This window comes from Eumetopias jubatus, unplaced genomic scaffold (genome assembly GCF_037043125.1).
Source record: "Eumetopias jubatus isolate StellerSeaLion01/CBP00866 unplaced genomic scaffold, mEumJub1_p1.0 scaffold_15, whole genome shotgun sequence".
Lineage (NCBI taxonomy): Eukaryota > Metazoa > Chordata > Mammalia > Carnivora > Otariidae > Eumetopias > Eumetopias jubatus.
In genome coordinates this window covers 58,971,108-58,998,434 of record NW_028274821.1, presented here as the reverse complement: position 1 = coordinate 58,998,434, position 27,327 = coordinate 58,971,108, and the positions used below count along the sequence as shown (strand labels likewise).

The 27,327-nt window shown below is 54.0% G+C and overlaps 2 protein-coding genes across 7 annotated transcripts in view; both read left to right on the top strand.

The window, feature by feature from the left end:
- The window catches only part of TLN1 (talin 1), a 31,711-nt gene extending 20,465 nt beyond the window's left edge, over window positions 1–11,246 (top strand). For all 3 annotated transcript variants that reach the window (XM_028115280.2, XM_028115278.2, XM_028115279.2), the window contains exons 34-57: window positions 1,043–1,186; window positions 1,620–1,781; window positions 2,011–2,151; window positions 2,245–2,426; window positions 2,602–2,734; window positions 2,942–3,043; window positions 3,131–3,301; window positions 3,396–3,545; window positions 3,655–3,756; window positions 3,832–3,951; window positions 4,700–4,846; window positions 5,020–5,186; window positions 5,299–5,482; window positions 5,577–5,702; window positions 5,802–5,918; window positions 8,202–8,387; window positions 8,522–8,629; window positions 9,145–9,250; window positions 9,453–9,577; window positions 9,671–9,796; window positions 9,925–9,987; window positions 10,105–10,287; window positions 10,428–10,556; window positions 10,683–11,246. In XM_028115280.2, coding sequence (XP_027971081.1) covers window positions 1,043–1,186; window positions 1,620–1,781; window positions 2,011–2,151; window positions 2,245–2,426; window positions 2,602–2,734; window positions 2,942–3,043; window positions 3,131–3,301; window positions 3,396–3,545; window positions 3,655–3,756; window positions 3,832–3,951; window positions 4,700–4,846; window positions 5,020–5,186; window positions 5,299–5,482; window positions 5,577–5,702; window positions 5,802–5,918; window positions 8,202–8,387; window positions 8,522–8,629; window positions 9,145–9,250; window positions 9,453–9,577; window positions 9,671–9,796; window positions 9,925–9,987; window positions 10,105–10,287; window positions 10,428–10,556; window positions 10,683–10,808 — 3,300 coding nt within the window. In that variant the 3' untranslated portion in view covers window positions 10,809–11,246. The remainder of the gene's footprint in view (window positions 1–1,042; window positions 1,187–1,619; window positions 1,782–2,010; window positions 2,152–2,244; window positions 2,427–2,601; window positions 2,735–2,941; window positions 3,044–3,130; window positions 3,302–3,395; window positions 3,546–3,654; window positions 3,757–3,831; window positions 3,952–4,699; window positions 4,847–5,019; window positions 5,187–5,298; window positions 5,483–5,576; window positions 5,703–5,801; window positions 5,919–8,201; window positions 8,388–8,521; window positions 8,630–9,144; window positions 9,251–9,452; window positions 9,578–9,670; window positions 9,797–9,924; window positions 9,988–10,104; window positions 10,288–10,427; window positions 10,557–10,682) is intronic.
- A 7,876-nt stretch (window positions 11,247–19,122) lies between these two features.
- Window positions 19,123–26,871, top strand: TPM2 (tropomyosin 2). Of its 4 annotated transcripts, none has more exons than XM_028115224.2 (9): window positions 19,123–19,483; window positions 19,914–20,039; window positions 22,930–23,063; window positions 23,162–23,279; window positions 23,377–23,447; window positions 23,889–23,964; window positions 24,141–24,203; window positions 24,370–24,439; window positions 26,720–26,871. In XM_028115224.2, the coding sequence occupies exons 1-9, from the start codon at window positions 19,370–19,372 to the stop codon at window positions 26,800–26,802; spliced, it is 855 nt and encodes a 284-aa protein (XP_027971025.1). In that variant the 5' UTR covers window positions 19,123–19,369; the 3' UTR covers window positions 26,803–26,871. The 4 variants fall into 4 exon arrangements, with proteins under 4 accessions (XP_027971025.1, XP_027971024.1, XP_027971027.1 ...); XM_028115223.2 differs by lacking the exon at window positions 23,889–23,964 and adding an exon at window positions 23,576–23,651; XM_028115226.2 differs by lacking the exon at window positions 26,720–26,871 and adding an exon at window positions 25,642–25,963.
- Window positions 26,872–27,327: the final 456 nt, after the last annotated feature.

Genomic DNA, 27,327 nt, shown 5'->3' with positions numbered 1-27,327 from the left:
CCCCTCCTCGGTGGAGATGTTTGTTAGCAACCATAGAATACCAACAGTTCTGGTCGCTGTCACCCCTGAGCCCCTGGTACTTTGGGTTAGGATGACACTGTCCAAGCAATGGCCCTCTTCCAGCCCTGGCTTTCTTGGTATATGCTGACTGGCATATGCAAGTTTTTTTTCCGCATAAGTATCACTTTATTAAAATAGTACCAGTGACTACAGTTCCAGTTAATTGAGTCACCACTTAGCTTTGCCTTTTTACGCAGTTATGAAGATTAAAACAACCTGTTCGCTGTGAGAGTATTTTGCTTTAGTACATGAACCCTTAAGGCAGGCTGGCTTGAGAGTTCATCTCAGACTGTTTCCCTGAAAACCTACCAGCCTGCTCCCTCAGTCTCCCCTACCTCCCTTTGCCCTGTTCTGTTGGGTGGCCTATTTTAGATGGTATGACTTATCTCTGGAAAAGCATAAAGAGGAACAAGTAGAGCGACCATGTGTTGAAGTATAAACCAAACCTTCTGATGGTCTTCTAATCATAAGACATCGTTGGCAACCGTTGTACCCATCCCTTCCCTCTCTCCGGATCTCTGAAGCTTGGAGGTGTTGTAAATATCAGTGGTCGTAACAACCTGCAGTTTTCAGCCTCTTTCATAGGGGCTTTACGTGCGTGCACGTGTGTGCGCGTGCCAGGGTGGTTTTCAAGCCTTTTTTGACTTTTACTTAGAGTAAGCAGTACTTTTTACCTTACAATCCCCCAGGTACACATCTACACAGAAGTTTGATGAAACCCTTACCATGTGGTTTTCCTTTTTTATTTTTTTTTTTTTACCTTTTCAACCTTCTGAAATGTTCAAACACATTTAACAAAACAGGAGAGGTTTTTTTCTTTTTTATAGTGCTACTATCATTTGTTAATATACCTCCGCTCACATAGTACCCTGGCTACTAAACTTAGCCCTACTGTACCCCTTTGTCCCCACTGTCACTGGTCAGTCCCACCTGAGAGATGGTCTTTCTTCCTCACCCCACCCCCACCCCTCTCTCTCCCCAGGCTGCATATCTGGTGGGGGTCTCTGATCCCAACAGCCAAGCTGGGCAGCAAGGACTGGTGGAGCCCACGCAGTTTGCCCGTGCAAACCAGGCAATTCAGATGGCCTGTCAGAGTTTGGGGGAGCCTGGCTGTACGCAGGCCCAGGTAACTTAAGGGAACAGGTACTATGGGCAAGTCTGGGAAACGGTGCCCGGCCAGGATGGACTGCCCCAAGAGGGAGATGTGGGAGATGTGGGGGTGTATCGCTGACCTTCCACACACAGCTTCTCTGGGGGTAACTGTCTTATCCTGCCATGTTTCTTGTCACTCTTAGTTACTGCTAAGTTCAGAACTTCTCTGTAGACAGTTTGAGTTCACTCTCCTACTTACCCTACTACAGTTTCTCCATCAGGGTGGCTGTCTTCCATCTCCCCCTTCCCACACCCTGCTCATCTTTGGGTATCTCTGTCTCCCAGATCTTCACTTTTCAGGTGACTCCGTACTTTCCTAATTAGACTTGCAGAGATCTTGGTCTCCTTCCCCCAACGTGCAGGGCTCCTGCCCTCACCGTGGCTCTTCCGCGTGTCTGCCTCCGCAGGTGCTCTCTGCAGCCACCATTGTGGCCAAGCACACCTCTGCACTGTGTAACAGCTGCCGCCTGGCCTCTGCTCGCACGGCCAATCCTACCGCCAAGCGCCAGTTCGTACAGTCGGCCAAGGAGGTGGCCAACAGCACAGCCAATCTTGTCAAGACTATCAAGGTTGTCAGTGTTTGAAATTCCCAGCCTCCCTCTGACCGTCCAGTCTCCTCTCCCCCAGTCCCTGCATCAGTCCCTGGGCCTTCTACCATAGCCCGTCTGCCTGAGCCCAGGCCCTTGCGTGTCCATACTGGTCATCACCAGCCTCTCCCCACCCCCTTAGCCCAGGACACCTGCACTTCACCTCCCTTGCCTGCAGTCAGTCCTGAGGTTCTGTCCCTCCCCCTTGCAGGCACTTGACGGAGCTTTCACAGAAGAGAACCGTGCCCAGTGCCGAGCAGCAACGGCCCCTCTGCTGGAGGCCGTGGACAATCTGAGTGCCTTTGCATCCAACCCTGAGTTCGCCAGCATTCCTGCCCAGATCAGCCCTGAGGTGAGGCAGTGTGAAGGGAAAACCGATGGGCCGGCTGCCCCCTCATCTTTGCAGGAGTGTTGAGACTCACCTCCCTGCCTCCTCTCTCCCCAGGGCCGGGCTGCCATGGAGCCCATTGTGGTCTCTGCCAAGACAATGTTGGAGAGTGCCGGGGGACTCATCCAGACAGCCCGGGCCCTAGCAGTCAATCCCCGGGACCCCCCGCGCTGGTCGGTGCTGGCTGGGCACTCCCGGACTGTCTCAGACTCCATCAAGAAGCTCATTACAAGCATGAGGTGTTGCAGGGGTAGAGAACCAGTGTGGCCAGGGAACATAGAGCAGAACGGGGGGAGGGTAGTGCAATTAGATGGGATAGGCTGTTGTCCAAGATTTGGGGGATCTGCGGAAAGATAGACTAGCCTTGTTTTAAAAGGGTGGTTCGTGGTGTTGGAGCCTATGATGTGTCTACAGGGACAAGGCTCCAGGGCAGCTGGAGTGCGAGGCGGCAATTGCAGCTCTGAACAGCTGTCTGCGGGACCTAGACCAGGCTTCCCTTGCTGCTGTCAGCCAACAGCTTGCTCCTCGGGAGGGAATCTCTCAAGAGGTAAGGGGGAAATGGGTTATACGGAAGGTTGCATCTGGGGAGAGAGACGGCAGACTCGAGGAAGATGGGGGATCCAGGAGTGTGCCTCATAGAGACGTCAAGGGTACAGGAGGAACATGCCCAGGGGAGTGAGCGAGTTCAGTATGGAAGGAAGTAGCAGGCCCTGTTCCAGGTCACAGTCAGGGCTCAAGTTCGCTTCTTTCCCAGGCCTTGCACACTCAGATGCTCACTGCAGTGCAGGAGATCTCCCACCTTATCGAGCCGCTGGCCAGTGCTGCAAGGGCTGAAGCCTCCCAGCTGGGACACAAGGTACCCGGAGAGACAGGTGGGGAGTCCGGGGCAGGGCAAGCGAGGGTTCCTGGCCCAGCTGACCTCCACTTGAACCCCTCGCCTCAGGTGTCCCAGATGGCCCAGTACTTTGAGCCACTCACCCTGGCTGCGGTGGGTGCTGCCTCCAAGACCCTGAGCCACCCGCAGCAGATGGCGCTCCTGGACCAGACTAAAACCTTGGCAGAGTCTGCCTTGCAGTTGCTGTACACAGCCAAGGAGGCTGGCGGGAACCCCAAGGTACTGAAAGTGGGAGGGAGGGGCCGCTACTAGGAAGAGGTCAGAGAAGCAGGAATACCAGAGCCCCCCTCCACTTACTCGCTCTGTCCCCCAGCAAGCGGCTCACACCCAGGAGGCCCTGGAGGAGGCTGTGCAGATGATGACAGAGGCCGTAGAGGACCTGACGACAACCCTCAACGAGGCAGCCAGTGCCGCTGGGGTTGTTGGCGGCATGGTGGACTCCATCACCCAGGCCATCAACCAGGTTAGAGTCCTTGGGTGCCTGTGGTCAGAGGCTCCCCTGGGCCAGGGTCCCTGAGCTCAGTGTCAGAGACCCTGATGGTCTTTCTCCTTTCCCCATCCGCCCCCCTCAGCTAGATGAAGGACCAATGGGTGAACCAGAAGGTTCTTTTGTGGATTACCAGACAACTATGGTGCGGACAGCCAAGGCCATTGCTGTCACTGTTCAAGAGATGGTGAGTTTGGGAGAGTGTAGAAGGCTACCCCCAGGGAGCTTAGTGTGGGCATAACTTTACTTCTGTTGTCACCAGGTAACCAAGTCAAACACCAGCCCTGAGGAGCTAGGCCCTCTTGCTAACCAGCTGACCAGTGACTATGGCCGCCTGGCCTCCCAGGCCAAGCCTGCAGCTGTGGCTGCTGAGAATGAAGAGGTAAACATGGGGGCAGCTGCCGTGAAGGCCTTCCCCACCGCCCTTCACAGAAAATCGCAGTAGCATGCCCTTGTCCCCATCATGTCAGCCTCTGGGGCCATCCCACCCTTACTCTGTCTAACCTTCTTTAGAAAGGGGAACACCCCCTCAGGGCCACTCCACTAAAGAGTGATCAGGGCGCATGTAGGGACAGGATCAAAGTCACGGGGATAGAGGAGACAGCTGACAATCTAGAGCTTTCCTGGTCTGCCGACACCCCTCTGGGAGTGTGGCTACTTCTCTGCTATCCTGCAGGTCTGTAATCCCTTCTTAGTTCTTCCTTGTTGCAGACCCAAGAAGTTCTTCCTTCCCTAAGCTCCTGGCTTTCCAAGAAAGCAAGTAATTTGATCTTACCATCACACACCTAATCCCCAGCCCCAAACCCCTCCTTAACCACATCCAGGCCAAATCGTAATCCGTGGCCCTCTGATTCAAATTCCCCAGCATAAAGTGCTTCTCCCCCACCTCCTCACTGGGCTTAACATAATCCTCACCAGTTGGTGCCTACATGCTATTATTTTCCATGTGTAGGAGGTGACCTCCTGCCTGAAGGATAGGAAACAGGAAATCTGCAGGCTGGGCACTTTTTCTCACCACCCCTTTAGTCTATGATGCGTGTTCTGTTAGGTCCTTCGTGACTCCTCCAAGCACAGTGGAGGTCCCCGAGTGCCGTTTGTAAAGGCCATCTTCCTTTCCCATCCGCTCGCAGATAGGTGCCCACATCAAGCACCGCGTGCAGGAGCTGGGACACGGCTGTGCCGCTCTGGTCACCAAGGCGGGCGCCCTGCAGTGCAGCCCCAGCGACGCCTACACCAAGAAGGAGCTCATAGAGTGTGCCCGGAGAGTCTCCGAGAAGGTGACTGTGCTCATCACCGTGGCCTGGGGCACTGTCTCTCCGACCCCGCAGTGGCCCTTCCCATCATCGTCCTGCCTTCCCAGCCCTCTCCTCCGTCCCTTCTCCCAGCCACCAGTGACCCTCCCCTTCCACGAGGCACCGGCCGGAGTCCCCACATGCCTTCCCTCCCCCAGGTCTCGCACGTGCTGGCCGCGCTCCAGGCGGGGAATCGTGGCACTCAGGCCTGCATCACGGCTGCCAGTGCCGTGTCCGGCATCATTGCCGACCTCGACACCACCATCATGTTCGCCACCGCCGGCACCCTCAATCGCGAGGGGGCCGAGACTTTCGCCGATCACCGGTGAGGAGGGAACCGGGCCTCCCGGAGGTGGGGGGTGTGCAGGGGCGGGGGGAGAGGCTGGAGGGGCTGGGGGAGGCCTGGGAAGGGCTGACTAAGCCGGGCCCTCCCTCAGGGAGGGCATTCTGAAGACCGCAAAGGTACTGGTGGAAGACACCAAGGTCCTGGTGCAGAACGCGGCCGGGAGCCAGGAGAAGCTAGCCCAGGCTGCCCAGTCCTCTGTGGCCACCATCACCCGCCTCGCTGATGTCGTCAAGCTGGGTGCAGCCAGCCTGGGAGCCGAGGACCCTGAGACACAGGTAGCCACCCGACGCCCCTACTTCTGGCCAGAAGCACTCACCGCCTGTTGTCCCCGTCTCTCCCACGGACCAGAGCTTCCACTCCCTCACGCAGGTAGTGCTGATCAACGCAGTGAAAGATGTGGCCAAAGCCCTGGGAGACCTCATCAGTGCCACGAAGGCCGCAGCTGGCAAAGTCGGGGACGACCCTGCTGTGTGGCAGCTCAAGAACTCTGCCAAGGTTGGAGGGGAAGGCGCGCAGCATCAGTGGGGGGGCGGATCGCTGTGCATCCTCCTGTTCCTTAACATGACACCCCCGCAACTCCTCTGATGCCCCCAGGTGATGGTGACCAATGTGACGTCGTTGCTCAAGACCGTGAAAGCCGTGGAAGATGAGGCCACCAAAGGCACACGGGCCCTGGAGGCAACCACGGAACACATACGGCAGGAGCTGGCGGTAAGCGGGAGTCTGGGGCACCGGGGATGTGGGTCCGAGAGGGGTCGTGACAGACTGTGAATCTCCTTATTCTCCTCGCTCACTGCCACGCTGCTTCCGTGAGCCGCGCTGGTGTCTTTCCCCTCCTCGCCTACTTTAGTTAGCATTGGACGCCTGCCTTCTCCCCCTCCCACTTCCCGCCGCCACCAGTGGCATCCGAGCTGCCACATTCAGTGGTCTCCTCTTGGCTTTCATCTTCTTCAGACATTTCGAAATCATTGGACTTTGTGAACAAGCCTGTCTGGAATTCTTTCTTCCTCGGCCCTCGTTACAGTGGCTTCTGTTGTTGCTTCTCCAGCGCCTCTCCCGTAGCGTCAGCGAGCCACCCTCGGCCTAGTAAACGCGGAGGCCGGCCCAAGCCGGTGCAGACCACTGCTTTCTCTGTCCTGTTCTTTGGCACGCTTAACCACTTCCACGGCCGTTCTCTAGCAAGTTGACTTCAGTTCTGAGTTTAGTTATTCTCAGCTGCCTGTTTGACAAACCGCTGAGATGCCAGGCCTCCCAGCTTCTGGCCAACAAGCCACTTCCCTTGCGACGGGAGCCACCTGCAGCCATGCAGAATCCCCCTCGGTCACCTGGGACTTCTCGGTCTTGGTCCCCAGTCCGGGCCATTGCTCGACCTCCCAGCCGCCCTCCACTCCCCTGCTCCTCTCAGCCTCCTGTCCCGCCCCCCCCCCCCCCCCCCCACTGTGGGCCCCCGGATTGGGATCTTCATCCGCTCTCTGTCCACTTTGCTGCGCGGGGCTTTTGCCTGGGCCTCTCCTCTCCTCCCATTGCTGCCATTCTCATCTCCTTCTCAGCTTGCTCATTTCTGAATTCCCCTTTCTGATGCGGTCTTCGGCGATGCCCAAACTGAAACTCTTTAACTTTGTGCCTCCCAAACCTGACCATTCCCTTGTCCTTCCCATCTCAGTCAGTGGCACCTTTTAATAACTCAGATCCTAAAGGCAGGAACACAGCTGTAACGTTCGCTTTTCTCTCGTTCCTCACGCCTAAGCGCATTGCCAGGATTTGTCAGCGCTCCCTCCCAACGGATCTCATTTTCTCCTTTCCCCATCCCCACCACTTCCACCTCGTCCAAACCATCACCAGGCCTACGGTGTATTTATGCCGTAGCCTCCGTCTGCTCTGCCCTCTCACGCACCCCTCCAATGCGCTCTCTGTACACGGGAGCCAAAAAATGTAAACGAGGTTATGTCACTTCACTGCTTAAAACCCTTTAGGGAGTGTCCTGGCGTCTGTGGTAAAATCCACACTCCTTACCGTCACCTTCCAAGCCCCACGGCCCCTGCCAACCTCCCTCCTTCAGGCTGCAGCTTAAATGTCCTCTTCTCAGAGGCGCCTAGCTGGCTCAGTCGGTGGAGCCTGCAACACTTGATCTCAGGGTCGTGAGTTCGAGCCCCACTTTGGGTGTAGAGATTACTTTAAAAACTAAAATAAAATCTGAAAAAAAAAAAAAAGTCCTCTCCCCAGAGAGGCTTCCCCAGCCACCTACCTGAGAAAGGACCTCATTTTTATTTCTCAGCACGGCACCCTCTTTATTTCCTTCACAGCCCAGTTCAGTCTTTCGTTTTTCTGCTTGTTTACTTATTGTCCGTGTCCAAAACAATAGTGTAAACTCCATGAGAACAAAGGCCTTGTCTCCTTTATTCCCCACTGTACTCCTAGCACCTCACACAGAATCTACCACCTGCTGATTTTTAATAATTGGCGGGATAAACACATACATCCAAAAAAACTGGTTTTACTTACTATGCAAAATCCTAAGTACCTTGGTCTGATATTCAAGGCCCCAACAACCTTTTTTCCACCATCCCTATAATTCTAGAACATTGCTCCATACTCTGTCACTTGACATCCTGGTTATTCAACGCCCTCCTGTTATCTAGGTCTCTTAAGACCCAGCCCCTTGCCCCACCTCTGCCACTCACCCCTTCAAGGCTTCTCTATAGTTTAGGAATGAAAACCCAGCTCAAAGGTAATTCAAACAAACTCTCAAATTTCAAACAATATAAATTTCAAACAAATAAACTCTCCCCAATCACTTCGGTCAGAAATGCCCAGCAGCCTTATGTTAGCTGTGATGTGTGAACTCCTCCTAGGACCTGATCTACACTAAGTACTCAGTGAAAGCCTGTTCTCGAGCCCGGGGATCAATGGACCAGTTTATACACGTAGAGTGCTACATTATACAAGTAAGTCTCACTCACTGTACAATTTTTCTTCTTGTTCAACCCCCAACAGGTCTTCTGTTCCCCAGAGCCACCTGCCAAGACCTCCACCCCGGAAGATTTTATTCGCATGACCAAGGGTATCACCATGGCAACAGCCAAGGCTGTTGCTGCTGGCAACTCCTGTCGCCAGGAGGATGTCATTGCCACGGCTAATCTGAGTCGTCGTGCTATTGCAGACATGCTTCGGGCTTGCAAGGTAGAAACCCTGATAGTGAGGCGGAAGTCTGACGTGGTGTGGCAGCTTTAGGGCAGAACATGGGAGGGGAGAAAGTGCAGGGGCTCTGGGGGCCTGGAGTTCTGTGGGACCCTAACGCTAACTCCACGGGATAGGAAGCAGCTTACCACCCAGAAGTGGCCCCTGATGTGCGGCTTCGGGCCCTGCACTACGGCCGGGAGTGTGCCAACGGCTACCTGGAGCTGCTGGACCACGTGCTGCTGGTAAGGAAGGCGGCCGTTGTCTGCTCCTCGTACCAGCCTCCCTGCGTACGGTCCTCTCCCCATGTGCTTCACACCCAGCTCTCCAGCCGGCTGTTCACGTCTCCCCCCCCACCCCACCTTCTATTTCCCAAATCTGTTCTCATGCCCAAGCCTCCTTCCACTGGGGCCCCATCATTCTTAGCATCTTTGGTTTTCCCGCTCACCTCTTCCTCTTCATTTCTCTTACCTCCTCTCTTCCCACCTGACCGCCCCCTTCTCTGCCTTCGTCGTCTCTTCTTTCTCCTCATTTCATCATTCTCCCTGCTCCCTGTCAGCCGGTGAGTGACACACAGCCCCACTGTCTTCCCCATGTGTGCGGTGCGGGGCCAGGAGCGCACCTGCGCAGGCGGCACGGGGTTTGTGGGCTGCAGCGTGGAGCGGTCCCGGCAGGGGGCAGGGGGCATGGCTGGCCTGTTTCTTAGCTCCAGCAGAAGCTAAGATCTGATGCTTCCTGCTCCCTGGCCTCTCTTCCCCAGACCCTGCAGAAGCCAAGCCCAGAACTGAAGCAGCAGTTGACGGGACACTCAAAGCGTGTGGCTGGTTCGGTCACTGAGCTCATCCAAGCTGCTGAGGCCATGAAGGGTGAGGGGTGACCAGGGGCAGGGAGGGAAGGGCCGTCTTTGTCGTGGGCGGGGGGGGAAATCTCTGCCTCCTGGTTGGGCTTGCTCTGAGCTGGCCTCTGCCTGCAGTCCCCACAGGTGCCGGGGGCACTAAGCATGCTGCCCAGTGCTCCTGACCTCCCTGCTCTGCCTCGGCCCTTGTCTTCCTCCCTTTGCCCCACCAGGAACAGAATGGGTGGACCCAGAGGACCCCACAGTCATTGCTGAGAACGAGCTCCTGGGGGCTGCGGCCGCCATTGAGGCTGCAGCCAAAAAGCTGGAGCAGCTGAAGCCTCGGGCCAAACCCAAGGTCAGTCCCCCCCCCTTCCTGCCCCTCCTACTGGCAGAATGCCCCCACCTTCACTTTGCATCTCTCTCTGCAACCTTTGTCTGTTCCTTGTAGGAGGCGGATGAGTCCCTAAACTTTGAGGAGCAGATCCTGGAAGCTGCCAAGTCCATCGCAGCGGCCACCAGCGCCCTGGTAAAGGCGGCGTCAGCGGCCCAGAGGGAACTGGTGGCCCAGGGGAAGGTATGTACGTGGACGCGCATGAGAACGGGCACAGCAGCCGCTTTGCGGCCGGTCCTCCAGTTGATGGGGGGCTTTTACACACCCAGGGAGGGCACAGGTCTGAGTAGGCCCTCCTCTTTCCTCCACAGGTGGGCGCCATTCCTGCCAATGCACTGGATGACGGGCAGTGGTCCCAGGGCCTCATTTCTGCTGTGAGTACACAGTGCCCACTAGGTCCCTCTGCTAGGGAGGCTTGAGAAGGCCGGAGGTGGGCGGGGCGGAAAGACCAGGGCAGGCGGCATATTCTAACCTAATCCTCCTCACTTCAGGCCCGGATGGTGGCTGCGGCCACCAACAATTTGTGTGAAGCCGCCAATGCCGCTGTACAAGGCCACGCCAGCCAGGAGAAGCTCATCTCATCAGCCAAGCAGGTGGCCGCCTCCACAGCCCAGCTCCTCGTGGCCTGCAAGGTCAAGGCTGACCAGGACTCTGAGGCGATGAAACGACTTCAGGTGAGGAACCCTGGCCATCCGACGGTCCCTCGGGCGGTGCCGCTTTAAACCGTTACCCCCCCAGACGTGCGTCCCAGTGAGGGCGTAGAGCGACTCCTTCTGCTGAGTTTCCGGCCTCCCGCTGCCTTCCCTCTGCCCAGGCTGCCGGCAACGCGGTGAAGCGAGCCTCCGACAACCTGGTGAAGGCGGCTCAGAAGGCCGCCGCCTTTGAAGACCAAGAAAACGAAACAGTGGTGGTGAAGGAGAAGATGGTCGGGGGCATCGCCCAGGTGAGCGTCGCCCCAGACACTGCGGGACACCGCCAGGAGGGCGCTCACGCCGCCGGCGCTGGCCCCGGCCGCCCCGCGCCTGGTGCGCACGCTCGCTGAACTGAGCCCCTGATCTCCGCCCCGCAGATCATTGCCGCACAGGAAGAGATGCTTCGGAAGGAGCGCGAGCTGGAAGAGGCGCGGAAGAAGCTGGCCCAGATTCGGCAACAACAGTACAAGTTCCTGCCTTCAGAGCTTCGGGATGAGCACTAGGGCAGCCGCTGCTATTTAATGCAGACCCGGCGCAGAGACTGTGCGGGCCACTACCAAAGCCTTCTGGGGGTCGGCCCGCCCCGCCCCACCCCAGCACTCCCCAAAGTGCCTGCCAAACCCCGGGCCTGGTCCTGCCCGGTCCGGCTGCACACGCCCCGTCCCCTCCCTGCCTCCAAGTGCCTTCATACCCTAGGGCCCCCTAAGTGCCTGCCCCTCCCTAGAGTATTCACGCTCTAAGAGTAGTAGTAACGCTGCTGCACCTCGGTCAGACCTGAACCCGCCGGGGCTCCCGCCTGCTCCACCCTACCAGTCCTCACAGCCTTGGCTCTACTCCTTCTCTGATGCTGTCTCTACCCCCACCCCCAGCTACCTGTGGGGGCCACGGGGTTGTCAGCCCCAAACAGGTCATGCTCCCAATAAAGGTGATTCTGCCTGCGACCCCCCCGCCTGGCTTCGTGAGGAGATGGGAGATTCCCCTCAGGGAAAGACAATGTGGAGGAAAGAATGCGATTCAGTTCTATCACCAACTTCCCCTGGCTCAGAAATGGAGTGGGGGCACATTGTGGCATTCTGCCCCTTGTGGCCCCTTCCTCCTCCTTGCACCCAGATCCCCAAAGTCACGATAGTTAGGAAGCTGCGAAGTCTTCCTGTTGTCCCCCAGAGCTCACCGGCCAGCGCTGCCCACGCCTCACCAAGTGTCATTCTTCTGCTGGGACAGCAGCTGCCGCTGCTCTTTGTGGCTACCAGGGCCACTCTGTTCTTCATAACCGCTCAGAGCATTTGAACAAACCCAGGTCCTGGCCAAATTCAAAGTTTGCAAAAGCAGTTTTGCTGAAAAGAATAAGCCCGTAAGTCACAAGTGTCTGAGCCTCAGAGACCTAGGACCACAGATCTGGTCGAGGCTGTTAACAAGCAAAGAATCCAACCTGAGGCCGCATCGGGTGGGTTCTACTGCTGACAGGGCACTTGTAGGCCCGCCCAGGCCTTGTTACTCGTGCCTAGAATAGCACTGGAAAAAAAAGAATTGAAAAAGCTGCATCAGGGGGCATAGCTCCCCTCATGGCCAGGTGGGTCCCAGTAGCCCCATTCCAGTTGCCCAGTTGCCCTGCTAATCTGGAGGTTACTTGGAGGGAGGCGGTCAGGGAGGTAGCTGTTATTTCTGCTTCCTTCCGACTTCACCCCCTCTGCTCACACGGCACGGACCAGGTGGTGGTCCTCTCAGGTCCGCCATGATTCTCATGCGTGATTCTTTAACCAACCCTGTGGCCCAGAATATTTCCTTGTCTCTCCCTCCAAGTAAAACACAAACATCACCCACTACTATTCTTGGGTGCATTTCGCCTCCTTGAAGCCACGGCATCTTCTACTCCTACCCCATTAGAGTAAGTTTAAAGTAGGTGGAATTGGGGCACCTGGGTGGCTCAATTGGTTGGGCAACTGCCTTCAGCTCAGGTCATGATCCCGGCGTCCCGGGATCGGGCTCCCTGCTCGGCGGGGGTCTGCTTCTCCCTCTGACCCTTTCCCCTCTCATGCTGTGTCTCTCTCTGAAATAAATAAATAAAATCTTTTTTTTTTTAAGATTTTTATTTACTTATATATTTTTTTAAGATTTTATTTATTTATTCATGAGAGACAGAGGGAGAGAGGGAGAGAGGGGGAGAGAGAGAGAGAGAGAGAGAGAGAAAGAGAAGCAGAGGGCGAAGCAGGCTCCCGAGGAGCAGGGAGTCCAAGGAGCAGGGAGCCCAATGCAGGACTCGATCCCAGGACCCTGGGATCATGACCTGAGCCGAAGGCAGACGCTTAACCATCTGAGCCACCCAGGCGCCCAATAAATAAAATCTTTTAAAAAATTAAAAAAAAATAAAGTAGGTAGAATTACTTTGTCCTCCCCAGAGCAGCCCATTAGGGAAGGTGCCAACTTCCTACCATCACTCTCCTGATTAATTCATTCAATATTTGCTAAGCCATGCCCATGCTAAGCACTGGAAAATAGAGATGCATTATCACCTCTGACGCAGAGGCCTGGCAACTCCAGTGCATACCACTGTGGCCCCCTCACCCCAGATTCAATGTCCTAGCGTCGTGAGTTGGGAACCTAGAGTTCAAATCCCTCTACAACCTCCCCAACAAGTGGTAGTCCAGACTGTCTGAACTCCTCCAGCTATCGGCCCAGGACAGCTGCTTACTCCTGCCACCACTTCCCTGCCATGTCCCCAAAAACTGTGACCAATCGTGTACCTCTTACTAGTGATGACTCAGGGAGCCTTCTGGGGAGAGGCTCGATTACCCATTAGACTAGCAGTTCTTAAAATGTGGTCCTCAGGCACCTACTGGTGCCCAAGACCCTTTCAGGAGTCCGTAAGTTCAAGATTATTTTCATAACACATTAGACATAAGACATTATTTTCCTTCTTCACAGTGCTCAACATTTGTACTGACAGTGCAAAAACAATGCTGGGTAAAGTTGCCTTAGCACATAACAAGGCACTGGAACAAACTGTACTAATAATGGCTGTAATTTTCACCACCATGCACTAGCAATTTAAAAAATAAATACCAGCTTCACTTAAGAATGTCCTTGATGAAGCAGTTTTTAAAAATTAATTGTATTAAATCTAAATCCTTGGGTAACAAGTCTTTTCAATATTTTTTTTAAGCAGGCTCCATACCCAACATGGACTCAAACTCATGACCCTGAGATCAAGAGTTGCATGCTCCCCCGATTGAGCCAGCCGGGTGCCCCAGCTTTTCAATATTCTATGTGATGAATTGGGAAGTACGCACAGAGCACGTCTGCTGCGCACCAAAGTATGACGGTGTCTCAAGGAAAGCACTGAGACAATCATTTGACTTGTGAGCTGAACTAGCTGCTTTTTTCATGGAATACCACATATGCTTGAAAACGACGGATGAACCATGGTTATCAGACTTTCGTATCTGGCAGAACTTTTCTCAAAAAGGAACAAAGGGACTCTACAATATCAGGGGAAAACCCAACAGTATTTTTTTTTTTAAGATTTATTTATTTGAGAGAGAGAGAGCGTGTGCACGAGCATGGTGGGGGGGGGGGCAGAAGGAGAGGGTGACAGGGAATCTCCAGCAAACTCCCTGCTGAATGAGAAGCTGGTCTCATCACGATCTCACAATCCTGAGATCATGACCCGAGCAGATACTTAACTGCCTGAGCCACCCAGGTTCCCCAAAACCCAACAGTATTTGTTGCCAATTTGAGCTTTCAAGTAAAAATTAGAATTCTGGGGTGCCTGGGTGGCTCAGTTGGTTAAGCGACTGCCTTTGCCTCAGGTCATGATCCTGGAGTCCCAGGATCGAGTCCCACATCGGGCTCCCTGCTCAGCGGGGAGTCGGCTTCTCCCTCTGACCCTCTCCCCTCTTGTGTTCTCTCTCTCTCATTCTCTCTCTCTCAAATAAATAAAATCTTTAAAAAAAATAATAAAAATTAAAAAAAATTAGAATTCTGGAAAACTTGCATCTGCTACCATGAGCTTCAGTTTCCCAAAACTTAAAACTTAAGACTTTTCCATTGAAACCAATCATCATATTAAGGAATTTGACTTCTTTTTATAATGTATAATGAAATGTATCAACATTTTAACATTTGCATAGCTCAGTGAATCAATATTTTCCAAATGACCAATGCATGATGTTACATAATTATACCTGGGTAAAAGATCCAACCAAAGTGCAGAACAGACCAATGGATTTTAATGTAACATAGTACAAAAAAGTTATTGATGTGGTTTCAGATTCCACGTTGCAAATAACCCTTAAGAAACTACCATTTGTCAAGTATTGAGGTAGTATCAAATATACACAATTACCTTAAAAGACTATAAATATACTACTCTTTTCCAGCTATATATCTGTGTGAGACTAGATTTTCTTCTTCATATAGAGTACTTAAAACAAACCACCCTGTAACAATAGATAGAAAGCACAAGTAGATTTTGAGAATCCATATGTCCTCTATTTAGCCAGATATTAAAGAGAGTTGCAAAAATGTAAAATAACTGCCATCCTCTCACTAATTTAGGGAAGTGAATATAGTTTTCACTAAAAATCATTTATGTTCAAAATAGAAAGGTTTTGGGGCACCTGGGTGACTCAGTCAGTTAAGCATCTGCCTTCGGCTCAGGTCATGATCTCAGGGTACTGGGATTGAGCCCCACATCAGGCTCTGTGCTCAGCGAGGAGTCTGCTTCTCCCTCTCCCTCTGCCCCTTCCCCCCTGCTTGTGTTCTCGCTCAGATAAATAAAATCTTTTTTTTAAAGCCTTCCTATAAAAAACAAAAAATAGAAAGGCTTTGCACAGCAAAGGAAACCATCAACAAAACAAAAAGTGAATGGGAGAAGATATTTGCAAATGATATATCTGATAGAGGTTAATATCCAATATGTGTAAAGAACTTATACAATTCAACACCAAAAAAACAATATGATTAAAAAATGGGCAGAGGACCTGGATAGACATTTTTTCCAAAAAAGACATACAGATGGCCACAAACACATGAAAAGATGCTCAACATTATTAATCATTAGGGAAATGCAAATCAAAATCACAATGAGCTATCACTTCACACCAGTCAGAGTGGCTACTATCAAAAAGACAAGAGATGACAAGTGTTGATGAGGATGTGGAGAAAAGGGGACCCTTGTGCACCGTCAGTGGGAATGTAAATTGGTGCAAATACTGTGGAAAACAGTACAGAGGTTCCTCAAAAAATTAAAAATAGAAATACCATATGATCCAGTATTTCCACTCCTGGGTATATCTACCCAAAGAAAACGAAAACTCTAATTCAAAAAGATATATGCACCCCTGTGTTTATCGCAACATCATTTACAATAGCTAAGATATGGAAGCAACCCAAGTGTCCAATGACAGATGAATAAAGATGCAGTGTACTGATATACACAACAGAATATTACTCAGCCATAAAAAAAAAGAATGAGATCTTGCATTTGTAACAACACAGATGGACCATAGAGGGTATTATGCTAAACGAAATAAGAGAAAGACAAATACCATTTGATTTCACATATATGTGGAATCTAAAAAACAAACGAACAAACAAGGGGCACTTGCGTGGCTCAGCAGGTTGAGCATCTGCCTTTGGCTCAGGTTGTGATTTCGGGGTCCTGGGATTGAGCCCACTTCAAGCTCTCTGCCCAGTAGGGAGTCTGCCCCATTCCGCTCCCCCAGCCCCGCCACTGCTTGCACTCTCTAGCTCGCTCTCTCTCAAATAAATAAAATCTTAAACAACAACAAAAACAGACTCTTAAATACAGAGAACAAACTGGTGGTTACCAGAGGGGAGGTGGAGGGACGGATGAAATACGCAATAGATACACGGCATTAAGAGGTACAAACTTCCAGTTATAAAATAAATGTCGGGTGCCTGGGTGGCTCAGTTGGTTAAGCGACTGCCTTCGGCTCAGGTCATGATCCTGGAGTCCAGGGATCGAGTCCCCCATCGGGCTCCCTGCGACCGCCTTCGGCTCAGGTCATGATCCTGGAGTCCAGGGATCGAGTCCCCCATCGGGCTCCCTGCTCGGCAGGGAGTCTGCTTCTCCCTCTGATGCCCCCGCCTCATGTGCTCTCTCTCATTCTCTCTCTCTCTCAAAATAAATAAAATATTTTTAAAAAAAAGTCATGGAAATGAAAAGTACAGTATAGAGAATGTAATCAATAATACTGTAATAACATATGGTGACTACAGTTATTGTGGTGAGCACTTAGTAATGTATAGAATTATTGAATCAATATGTTGTACACCTGAAACTAATATAACATTGTATGTTAATTATACATCAATAAAAGAACATTTATGTTAATGTGTAATGGGTTTCTGTTATTTTTAATGAATTTATAAGTATTTTAAATTTTTCTCAGTTTCCATTTTAATATGTCAAGTATTGATAGATGTAATCCAAAAATCCAAAAGGTTTTTGGATCTTCAAACCCCATTCTTAATTTTTAAGAATGTAAGAGGTTCTAAGACTAAAGAGTTTGGGGGGAAAAAAAAGGTTTGAGAACTGCTGCACTAGACCATGAGTTCCTTTAGATCCAGACAGTATTAATATTTTTGTGTGCATAAAAAAATTTACCCAGCAGAAGTTTATCAAGTGTCAACTCTTATGCCTGATGCTATGCTAGGCATTGGAAATTCAGATTTAAAAAAGATAGTCCCTGTTCTAGAGGATTCACGGGCCAGTGAAGAGACAAAGGTAGGTACAAGAACAATTGTAACAGGAACTATGAGAATTATAGGAGCCTACACCAGGAACACTCATCTATTAGGTCAAGAATGAGAAGGGCAGTGGCCAGGGAAGGCTTCCCAGAGAAGCTATCATTTGATCTGAGTTTTTAAGGCCACCAGAAACAGCCAACGGAAGAGCATTTTAGAGGGAACAGAATGCATAAAAGGTGGAAGCTTTAAGAAAAATATAGTTATTTCCAGGTCCTGCATGTAGTTCAGTATGAATGCAGCATTAAGTCCAAGTCTGTGTATTGGGGGTGAGGATGGGAATGAAAGGAAGTGAGGCAGGGAGGTAGGCAGGGGCCAAAAGAAGGACTTCATATACCATATTAAGAAATGTGGATTTTTATCCTCAAAGGAGGGAGGGAGGGAGGTGGGAGGGGTTTTGGAGAATTCTAGGATCTTATTGGCATCAACTTTTTAAAAGATTTTTGGTTAACAATGTCAAGGTTCCGTTGAAAGAACATAGGAATTGGGGACCCAGGAGGAAGACCACAGTACAGTATAGGGAGGAGGTACTATAAGGAGCTGCCCAAGACAACCCCAGAGACTTGGCGGAGGAACCTCATGTGTAGGAAGTAGAACCCACAAGATTAAGTGGCAGTGGAAAGTGAAGAACAGGGGAGCGCTTGGTAACCCCCAAGGGTTTAGCATTGGCTACTGGGAGGGTGGAGGTGTCTTGCATCAGTTTGGGGAAAACAGGGAGATGGTTGGAACGAACACTGCGAGGTCAGGTTTGTTCCACGCGTAGCAAGCAGGCAGCTAAGCACATCTAAATACATTTCCGCACCCCCTCCCCCGCGGCCCGGGCCCAGGGCCCACGGTTCCCACGGCTCCCACCCCCACCAGCAAAAGCCAGGCCTCCCACCGCTCGGCCTCAGGGGAGCGAGGCGAACCGCTCCCTCCTAGTTTCCTCCGCCTGGGCTCCCCCTCCCCCTCCTCCCTACCGGCTCTCCACTTCCTCTCCCCCACCCCACCCGAGGGAAAACGAAAACAAACAGCCCCGCGCCCCGCGCCTCACACTTCCCGACCCCGGGACCGGCTCCGGGAGCTGCTTCTGCGGCCTCAGGGAGCCCCCCGACTCCCGACGCCGGGAGCTCTGTAACTCTTCCCCTCGCCCCCCGCCTGCCCCGCCCCAGCCCGGCCCCGCCTCCCCACGGGGAAACAGCCCAAAAAAGGGCAGAACAGAAATTTTGGCGTAAAGTTGGCCCGCCAGGGGAGACAGGAGAGTCCTTAGGGAGAAGGGGAAGGGAGGCAGGGCGCGCGGGGCCACCGCGGCGAGGGGAAAGCCGGGCGGGGGCAGGGGAAGGGGCGAGGAGGGGGCGGGAAGGCCGCGTCGGGTCGGGGGGGGCGGGGATCGCGGTCTGGCCGGAGCCACGCGGAAAATATGCGGGGCACGTGGGGGGCAGGGCGGGCGGGGCGCGGAGCTGGGTACCTAGCCGCCCCGCCACCGTAGAGGAGGGGCCCTGGCTCCAGGGGCAGGGGCTGGAAGGGGAAGCGAGGGGAAGAGAGGTCAGGCCGGCCCTCGGGGGCAGCAGGCCCGGCCTCGCTCCTCACTGGGCCGGGGCTCTGGGCTCCCCTCCTGCCTCAGTTTCCCCAAGTCCCTGGTGAGACTCACCGCTGTCACTACCACGTCGGTAACGTAGACCCAGAGTCTGGGACTCAGGGTAAACTGAGGTACTCGAACCACGGAGGAGCCCCGCCTCCCAAGAGACATTTAATCCAGGGGGGATTTACAGGAAACTTCTAAATTAAGGGCAGCGGCTGCTGCAGCTGAGTGGGGCACGCGGGTCCCTGCGCCCGCGCAGCTGCCGTGAGCTCACGCCCCGAAATAGCCCCAGGGGCCCCAGCCGCAGCTGCCACTGGGCCGGGCTGTCACTCAGAGGAAGCGCAGAGCCCCCAGCCCGAGGGTACCCTCCCCTCCGCAAAGCTAGAGTTTTTCCAGCGCACTGTACCAGCTACTTTACCTTCCGACGGCTGGGGGGGGGAGGGGGGAGGGGAGGAGCCTCGAGGGGGGGGCGGTCCCGAAGGGGTGGGCACAGGGGGCGGCCGCGCCCCCCCATCGGGCTGTGCTTCTGCCCCTACAAGGTTTGGGCCGCGGTGGGGGAGGGTCCCGGCCCCCGGCTCCGCCCGGTCCCTCCCAGCCTTTTAGGCGCCCGCGCGGCTGGGACATCCCAGTCCCGCTTGGTCCTCCTCGCCCGCCACCCGTGCGCCCAGTCCGCGCAGCCAGCCCGGTTCGTCCAGTCCGCACTGCCCACCGGCCGGCCCGCCCCCCACCGCAGCCATGGACGCGATCAAGAAGAAGATGCAGATGCTAAAGCTGGACAAGGAGAATGCCATCGACCGTGCCGAGCAGGCCGAGGCCGACAAGAAGCAGGCTGAGGACCGCTGCAAGCAGGTGGGGGCCCCGGGCCCAGTGCAGCGCCCTCCTCCCCAACGAGGGAGGGGTAGGCCCTGCCCTGTGCCCCCTAGCCTGAGGCCTGCAGTCCCAGGCTCTCCCGTCCAGTGTGGGGGCTGGACCTTCACAGGACCTTCAGGGACCTAGCCAAAGCCACACTTAATCTCACCCACCGTAGCCTGGGGAGCTGCAGTCCCCCAATTTCCACACCTGTCCCTGCAGAGCAATGATGGGCCCAGCCTTTTGGGGCTGGAAGCTTTCTCTCTGGCCCCACCAGGTCCCTTTCAACACCCCTGGCTGCACTGTCCTTCCTCTGCTCTCCTGCTTCCTCCCTTGACAGCTTTTAAATGCCTTTTGGTACCCCACTCACACGCAACCTTGCCTCCTTCCTGCACCCCAGGCCTGACTAACCAAGGCCTCTCTCTCCCAGCTGGAGGAGGAGCAGCAGGCCCTTCAGAAGAAGCTGAAGGGGACAGAGGATGAGGTGGAAAAGTATTCTGAGTCAGTGAAAGACGCCCAGGAGAAACTGGAGCAGGCTGAGAAGAAGGCCACTGACGTGAGTGTGGACCTGGGGTAGGGCGGGGGAGTGCACTGGGAGGGGTCCCAGACAGGGGGATGAAGGGAGAAGGGGACCCAGACATCCCCAGCACCAGGACAGAAATGGTTTTCTCTCCGAAACCCAGGCTAGGGCAAGGTTGCACAATTAATCTGAGGCAGTGGGTAAATCAAAACCACCCACCACTTCCCCCAGAAGACGCAGCCTTGTAACTCCATTTGGTTCCAGCTCTTAGAGTGTACAGCAATCAAGCAGTGAGTCACTGTGGGGCGGGCGGGGAGGGGTGGTACAAGAATTTACCCTCCACCGCAGTTAATCCTCTAGCTGGAAGTGGCGAAGAGGCTGCAGTTCCATTTGTGGGGTGTGAGGTATGGGTGTAGGTACTATTGGGCAGGAGGTGGGAGAGGAATCCAGAGACGGGGCCTGACTTGAGTTACATCCCTGGGGGACCATTAGAAATTCCCTGGCCTTGACCTCTGGCTCCAGCAGCCTTGCTGTGCACCCGGGGCCCAGCTGTTTCTAGTGGCCCCTCATTTACCCTCATTAAGCTGTCAGCCTTGCGACCATGCCAGGCCACAGGGCGGAGGGACAGGGCCACAAATGCCAAGGCACCCACCTTAGCAGGTCCTACTCACTCTGAGATTTCTCTGCCCACCCCACATCCCCTAACCAGACTTCTCTGCCTTCTGCCATTCCCAACCCCCACTTTGAGGTTGGAGAATGGTCATATGACTTTGGCTAGAATACTTGTACCATTCTCTGCCTCAGTTTCCCCACTTGCCTTCCATCCAGGATTAAAATGAGCCTATGATTGGAGGTATGGGAGGATTGGCAAAAGTAGGTCTGAACATCTGAGATCTGAGATGACATTACTGTTTATGTTGACCATTATCCATGATCCCCAACACCCCCCCCCCCAACAAGGTTGGTTTCTCTGACCTCCAGGCTTGGTTTTGGTTCTCCACCAGCCCTGGCACTTGGGAGGGAACTGATCTGCAGCTGCTAGCAAAGACAGCCCGGGGCATCTGACGCTCTATAAATAACTAAGGCCCAGTGCAGCTGGAGGCAGGACTGGAAACCCAAGGAGCTGGGTGGGGGCTGGAGGGGAGGAGGGGAGGACAGGAACAGAGCTGGGGACACAGGGCAGCAGTGCCAAGAGTCAGTAGCAAACACTGCCCGGACTTATTGCATGACCTTGAACACAGCACTTCACTTACATGATGCCTCGGTTTCTCCCTTCTCTCTTCACATTTATCCAGTGGGGACAGTAGTGCCTGTCCTGTGGTTGTAGAGCAGCATCCATAACTGGAAAGAGCTTGAGAAGCAGAAAATGGCAAATAGCAGTCCTGTGATGAGGACCCCAGGACTTCCCAGACTCTTCAGAGTCATTTGTCACCCCACTATCACAAAGAGAGTTTTCCTTTTATAGAGTCTCATCTTTGTCTAGAGTAGACCCCTAAGGTCCCCCAGGGTCATTCTTCCCAACCCCTGTGTTTTCCCCAGAATCCTGAGTCATCTGGCCCTCTGCCCATGATGGCCTTTGTCACTCTAGGTGGCCTCAAGCACCTGGAGGACAATCTGTGACTTTCTGTATATGGTGCTGTGTTTCCCCTGCTGTGTGATTACCACCTGGGACCTGCTTTCTACCCGCTCCGCCCTCAGGGCTGCCACCCATCCCTTCCCTCTTTCACTTATTCCCCTACACTGGCCCTTTCTCCTTCCCAATCTTAAATCTCGAGGCCTTTGTCTCTGAGGGAGGGACAGGGATAACCTAACATTTATGGAGTGCGGACACTGCAGTCAATGGGCTCAAGTGCTTTCTGCATATTATTTTACTATTTCCCAAACTTGGCTTATCATCAGAATCACTTGGAAGCTTAAAAAAAAAAAAATTAAAAGATTTCCAAGCTCCTGCCCTGGAGATCTCATTTGAGTGGACCTAGCATGGAGCTAGAGAGCCTGTTTGGTTTTATAAGCCTCCCAGTGGTCCTGTTGATTATGAGAAGCACTGCATTGCCTTAGAACAGCCTACAGAGGACGAACTGCTTGTACCAACTCAGATGTAAAATTTTAAAAGGAGGAATCTGAGGCCTAGAGAGACTAAATAAGTTGCCCAAGGCCACACTAGTGTTGAGTGGATGAGCTGTAGTTTACAGACCACAGTCTGACTCAGAGCCCATGCTCCTAACACCAAACTGCACTGCTCCTCTCGTTTTCCTTTATTGGAGGCCCTTCTTGCTCTGCCCTCCCATTTTTGTAAGGTATCATCATTTTCCATGGACCGTCCCCAAAACCTCCAAGGTTTTGACTCTATCGCAGATCAGGGGCTGAATAGGTGTCACTCACACTGCCCTAGCCCTGTGGCCAGAAGCCCTTGTAACAGCCACGGCTGTCGCCTATAGGCCTGGCTGGCCTCCTGAGCCCCTCACTGGGAGTCTGACCGGCAGCCAGTGACATCACGGAGCCTGACTCTGGGATTGGCTATTTTAGCAGCGGTATGGTCTGGTTGGCCTGATTTTCCTCACCCGCTCACCTGGGCCAGGCTTTGCTGGGGAGGAGACAGGGCTCCTCAGACCTAGTCTGAGCACGGGGCGCTTTCACTGGGTACAGAAAGGCCTGCAGATAACCATCGGGAAAGTATGCACGGTGCTAGAAGAGTCCCTGAAGCAGAGGAGCGGAGCTTGTTAAGGAATGCATGTTTGCGGCTGGAGTACAGAGTCTGGATAGAAGATGGTTGGTTGAGGGGGAAAAAAAAAAAAAAAACCAGACTGAAAGTCTGGAAGCCAGGAAACAGATTCTTTCTGACGAGAATCTTACCATCGTCTGGAGCCTCTTTGATCCTCATCCAAGGCAGACAAAGGCCCTCTGACCTCTGGCGTTTGACCCACAGGCCGAGGCGGACGTGGCCTCCCTGAACCGTCGCATTCAGCTGGTAGAGGAGGAGTTGGACCGGGCGCAGGAGCGCCTGGCTACAGCCCTGCAAAAGCTGGAGGAGGCTGAGAAGGCCGCTGACGAGAGTGAGAGGTGGGGCAGGGGGCCTTCCAGGGGGTGGGCCAGGGAGGGGCCGGGGGCCTGTCTCTGCTGGTCCCGACCCCACTTCCACCCTGCTCCCTGCCCCTCAGAGGAATGAAGGTCATCGAAAACCGAGCCATGAAGGATGAGGAGAAGATGGAGCTGCAGGAGATGCAGCTGAAGGAGGCCAAGCACATTGCTGAGGATTCAGACCGCAAATATGAGGAGGTGACAGCCCTGCCCCACTTCCTTCTCCCTCCCAAACCCCAGATGCCCCCAGCCACTCACCAGGGCTGTGCTCCTTCTGTCCCTCCCCCCCCCCCAGGTGGCCAGGAAGCTGGTGATCCTGGAAGGAGAGCTGGAGCGCTCAGAAGAGAGAGCAGAGGTGGCTGAGAGGTAAGGGGACCCTGGGGCGGCAAGTGAAACTCGGCCTGGTCCCGTGGCTCTGGGGCACTCTGGCAGTTTCCCAGGCTTGGGGCCATAGGGACAGGTCCTGTTCTCTGACCCCTCACTGCTGCCCCCAGCCGAGCCAGGCAGCTGGAGGAAGAACTCCGAACCATGGACCAGGCCCTCAAGTCCCTGATGGCCTCAGAGGAGGAGGTAGTGACCTCTCTGGACCTTTCTGGGCCACAGTGCCTTCTCTCAGTTCACCTTCCCCCCAGTCTCAGGCTGCGCTCTCCCCTGCTGGAGGTTGGGAAGGGCCTGGGGCTTCCAGACTCGGCCTGCTGTCACTCTCACAACTTTGCTCTTTTCTCTCCTCCACCCCTTCCGCACTGCGCCATCCCCACTGTCTCCCACACTGTGCCCTCACACCCCCCTGCCACACACCCCCTGCAGTAAATGTGGGGACCTAGAGGAGGAGCTGAAAATTGTTACCAACAACTTGAAATCCCTGGAAGCCCAAGCGGACAAGGTAGAGGGGGTTAGAGGGGCAGTGAGGATGGGGTCCTTCAGGGGAGGGCGGCGCTGGGCCCAGGCAGGGAGGGGCTGGGTGTTCCCTGGAGACAAGACCAGGAGGAGCCTGCGGGCTCAGTGGAGCGAAGGATTTGTGGGGGCGATCTCCTGACGGCATGTGTATGTCCCTAAAAGTATTCCACCAAAGAAGATAAATATGAAGAGGAGATCAAACTGCTGGAGGAGAAGCTGAAAGAGGTGAGAGTCCTTTCGGTCCCTACTCTCGCCTTGAGCCCCCCATCCCCGTCAGAGACTGCCCGTGGCAAGGACTTTGGGAATAGGGCTGGAAGAGGAGGTTGACGTAAGTGAAGGTATCCGGGACGGCCTAATTTTTGTCATTCCCCCGTGTTACCTTTACTCCCAGGCTGAGACCCGAGCAGAGTTTGCTGAGAGGTCTGTGGCAAAGTTGGAGAAGACCATTGATGACCTGGAAGGTAAAGGGATACCCTCCTAACCCCAGGGCCTGTTTAAGTGGGTCCCCACTGCCCGTGACTGTCGGTCCGTCCCTTATTTTCCCATTATGTCTGTCCCGGGTTAATTTATCCGGGTGTTGGACCACCTCGGACTCCACCAGCTCCCGGGTCTGTGCCCACCATTCAGGTAGTTGCACCTGGGTGCAGCGTGCCCACTCCAGCGATTCTCAAACTTGAGTGTGCATGAGAACACCTCCGAGAATTTTTATTTTTTACTTTTATTTTTGTTAAGATTTTATTTATTTATTTGACAGAGAGAGACACAGCGAGAGAGGGAACAGAAGCAGGGGGAGTGGGAGAGGAAGAAGCAGAGCTCCCGCGGAGCGGGGAGCCCGATGTGGGGCTCGATCCCAGGACCCTGGGATCATGACCTGAGCTGAAGGTCCGAGAATTTTTAAAACACAGATTCCTGGGTCCTACTCCAAAGTGATTGCTGACTTTGGGCTGGAGAATTTGTATGTCTAACAAGCTCCCTGGTCATGGCAATGCTGCTGGTCCTCAGACCACACTTTGACTAGCTCTGATCTAGACAGTTCATCACCAAATGCAACACAATAGCGCTATATCACAAAGATCTTTTTATTAAATAGAGAGAGATTTGGCTTAATATCTAAGTATTCATGACATTACTAGAAAATACTATTTTAAGCTAGATTTGATGAAAATGAACATCCAGGTATTTGCTAATCTGTGGCTCTTTCTCATTAGTAGCAAGAATGTCATACCTAAACTGTATTTTCTTTTTCTTCTACGATAACCCTTTCGCTTTCGTAATTCCCACTTCTCGTGCTTCTAGCCTTCTCAGGCAAGCCTCAATTTTATCTCCAACTTTAGGACCTTAGTCCTTTCTGGCCCTAGCCCCTTCCCCTTGAAGCAAGCACTCCTGCTCATTCAAAGCACTGTGCCCCCATGTCCCTGGGGGAGGTAGGACCAATTTAGTCTCCAGAGAAAAAAGAGACAGGGGTACAGAGAGGGGAGGAGGGAGCCCTCATGGCTGTGCAGCCTGTTCTCTGGCCTATTTCTCTCACTCCATCTTTGTCCACCTCTCTCTGATTCTTGTTTTCTCTTTCCATTACCCTCTCTCCTTCCTTTCCTCTCTCCCTCCATTCCCTCTCCCCGCACTCCCATCCGGCCCCCTTCCCCTGGACTCCTCCCCCCCCCAGACGAAGTCTATGCACAGAAGATGAAGTACAAGGCCATCAGTGAGGAACTGGACAACGCACTCAACGACATCACCTCCCTCTGAGACCCACACCAGTGTGGCCCCCTCAGCCGCTTCTCTCTCCTCTTTCCATTCTCTGTCCATGGGGAGGGGCCAGGCAGGAGGAGCAAAACGGTCAGCATCACACAGCCAGGCTGGGCGCGGCCTTGGAGAGCCCCGGCGCACCTGCCACCCACCTTGGCACCTGCTTCATTCTTCTCTCCACCCACTCCACCCTCCAGCCTCTACCTCTTTCTGCTGCTTAATAAACTCAACTTGGTCTCCGTGCTGTTTTCCTGCCCTCCAGAGAGCACTTCCATCACCCCCACGAGATCCTGGCTCTTACAGACACCCCCAATCTTGTGACCCCCCCGCGCAGTGAGCTCACCCACAGAGCACTGTGGCCCACGCAGAACCCCCCTCCACACAGCACTCTCAGTCTGTCAGTGTCTCACTGCTTCACGTGGGCACCTATCACCCCATCGGTCACCGCGAGCCCTCTGCCGCCACCGCGAGCCCTCTGCCGCGCTCTTGTGTGGACCCAGGCCTGTCACTGACTTCAGAGCACTCCGCTGTGGTTCCAGGATAAAGGAAAGATTGGAGGGGAGACGGGTGGGGAGGTGCCAAGGAAGGGCAAGAGGTGGTGAAAGGTCTAGGGTGACATCTGGGAAAACGCTGGATGCCAACAACATGGGGTTCTCCCTGCAGGTCTGTTTTCTGCCTCTGGTCTGTCTGTCTGGCCCTCCCCTTTCTGGCTCAGTCTTTGTCTTCCCTTCCGTTTCCAACTCTCGTAAACCCTGTAAGGAAGGAAGTAAAGTAGTTTCTGACTCAGGCCCTCCAATCCCACCCCCATGACCCCGAAGCCTCAAGTGAGGCGTCCGTGTCTGTCTTGGTCAGTCCGTCCATTTGCCCCGGCACAGGATCCTCAGATTCCTTCATGCTTATGTCTTCCTGTGCCTCCATCCCATTCCAAGTTTGCCTCAGCCCCCGTCTCCCCTCGTGTCTCCCTGCCCCTCCTCACGTGCTGCTTCCCCTCGCAGAGACCTTGGCCAGTGCCAAGGAGGAGAACGTGGAGATTCACCAGACTCTCGACCAGACCCTGCTGGAACTCAACAACCTGTGAGGGTGGCTCTGCCCCCAGCCGGGCTGCCGTCGCCGCCCCAACGCAATAAAGTGGATGTTACCGGCATCACAGGGCCCTTCCAACCTTTCTTTGGTGTTGGCGAAGGTGGTGATGGTTTCCCAAAGTAGAAAGGCTAAGAGGATGCCCGAGGGGAGCAGTGGCGTTGGAAGGGCCCCTGCGTGACCACGCTCCGCCGTAGGACTTCCTTTGCTAAGGGAGCCAAGAGGTGGGGGCCGTGGGTTCACTGAGGAGGGTTGTGACCAGGCTGTGTGAAGCAGAGAGGCCCCGCTGGGCTGGGGGGACATCCGGGCCCTTTCTACCCGCAGGGCAAAGGAGCTGCTGTCCGCGGCGCTGCCCCATTCCAGCAGGCCGCCAGTCTGAAGGCAAAACTGCAAAGCTACACAGATTTTACTTGAGCAGGGTGAAAGCCCAAAAGCCTCACTATGATTTTAAGCCTAGAGGCTAAGCCTGCCCTACCCCCAGACACATACACTGCTGTGGGTGTGCCCACGGTCATTCTAACTA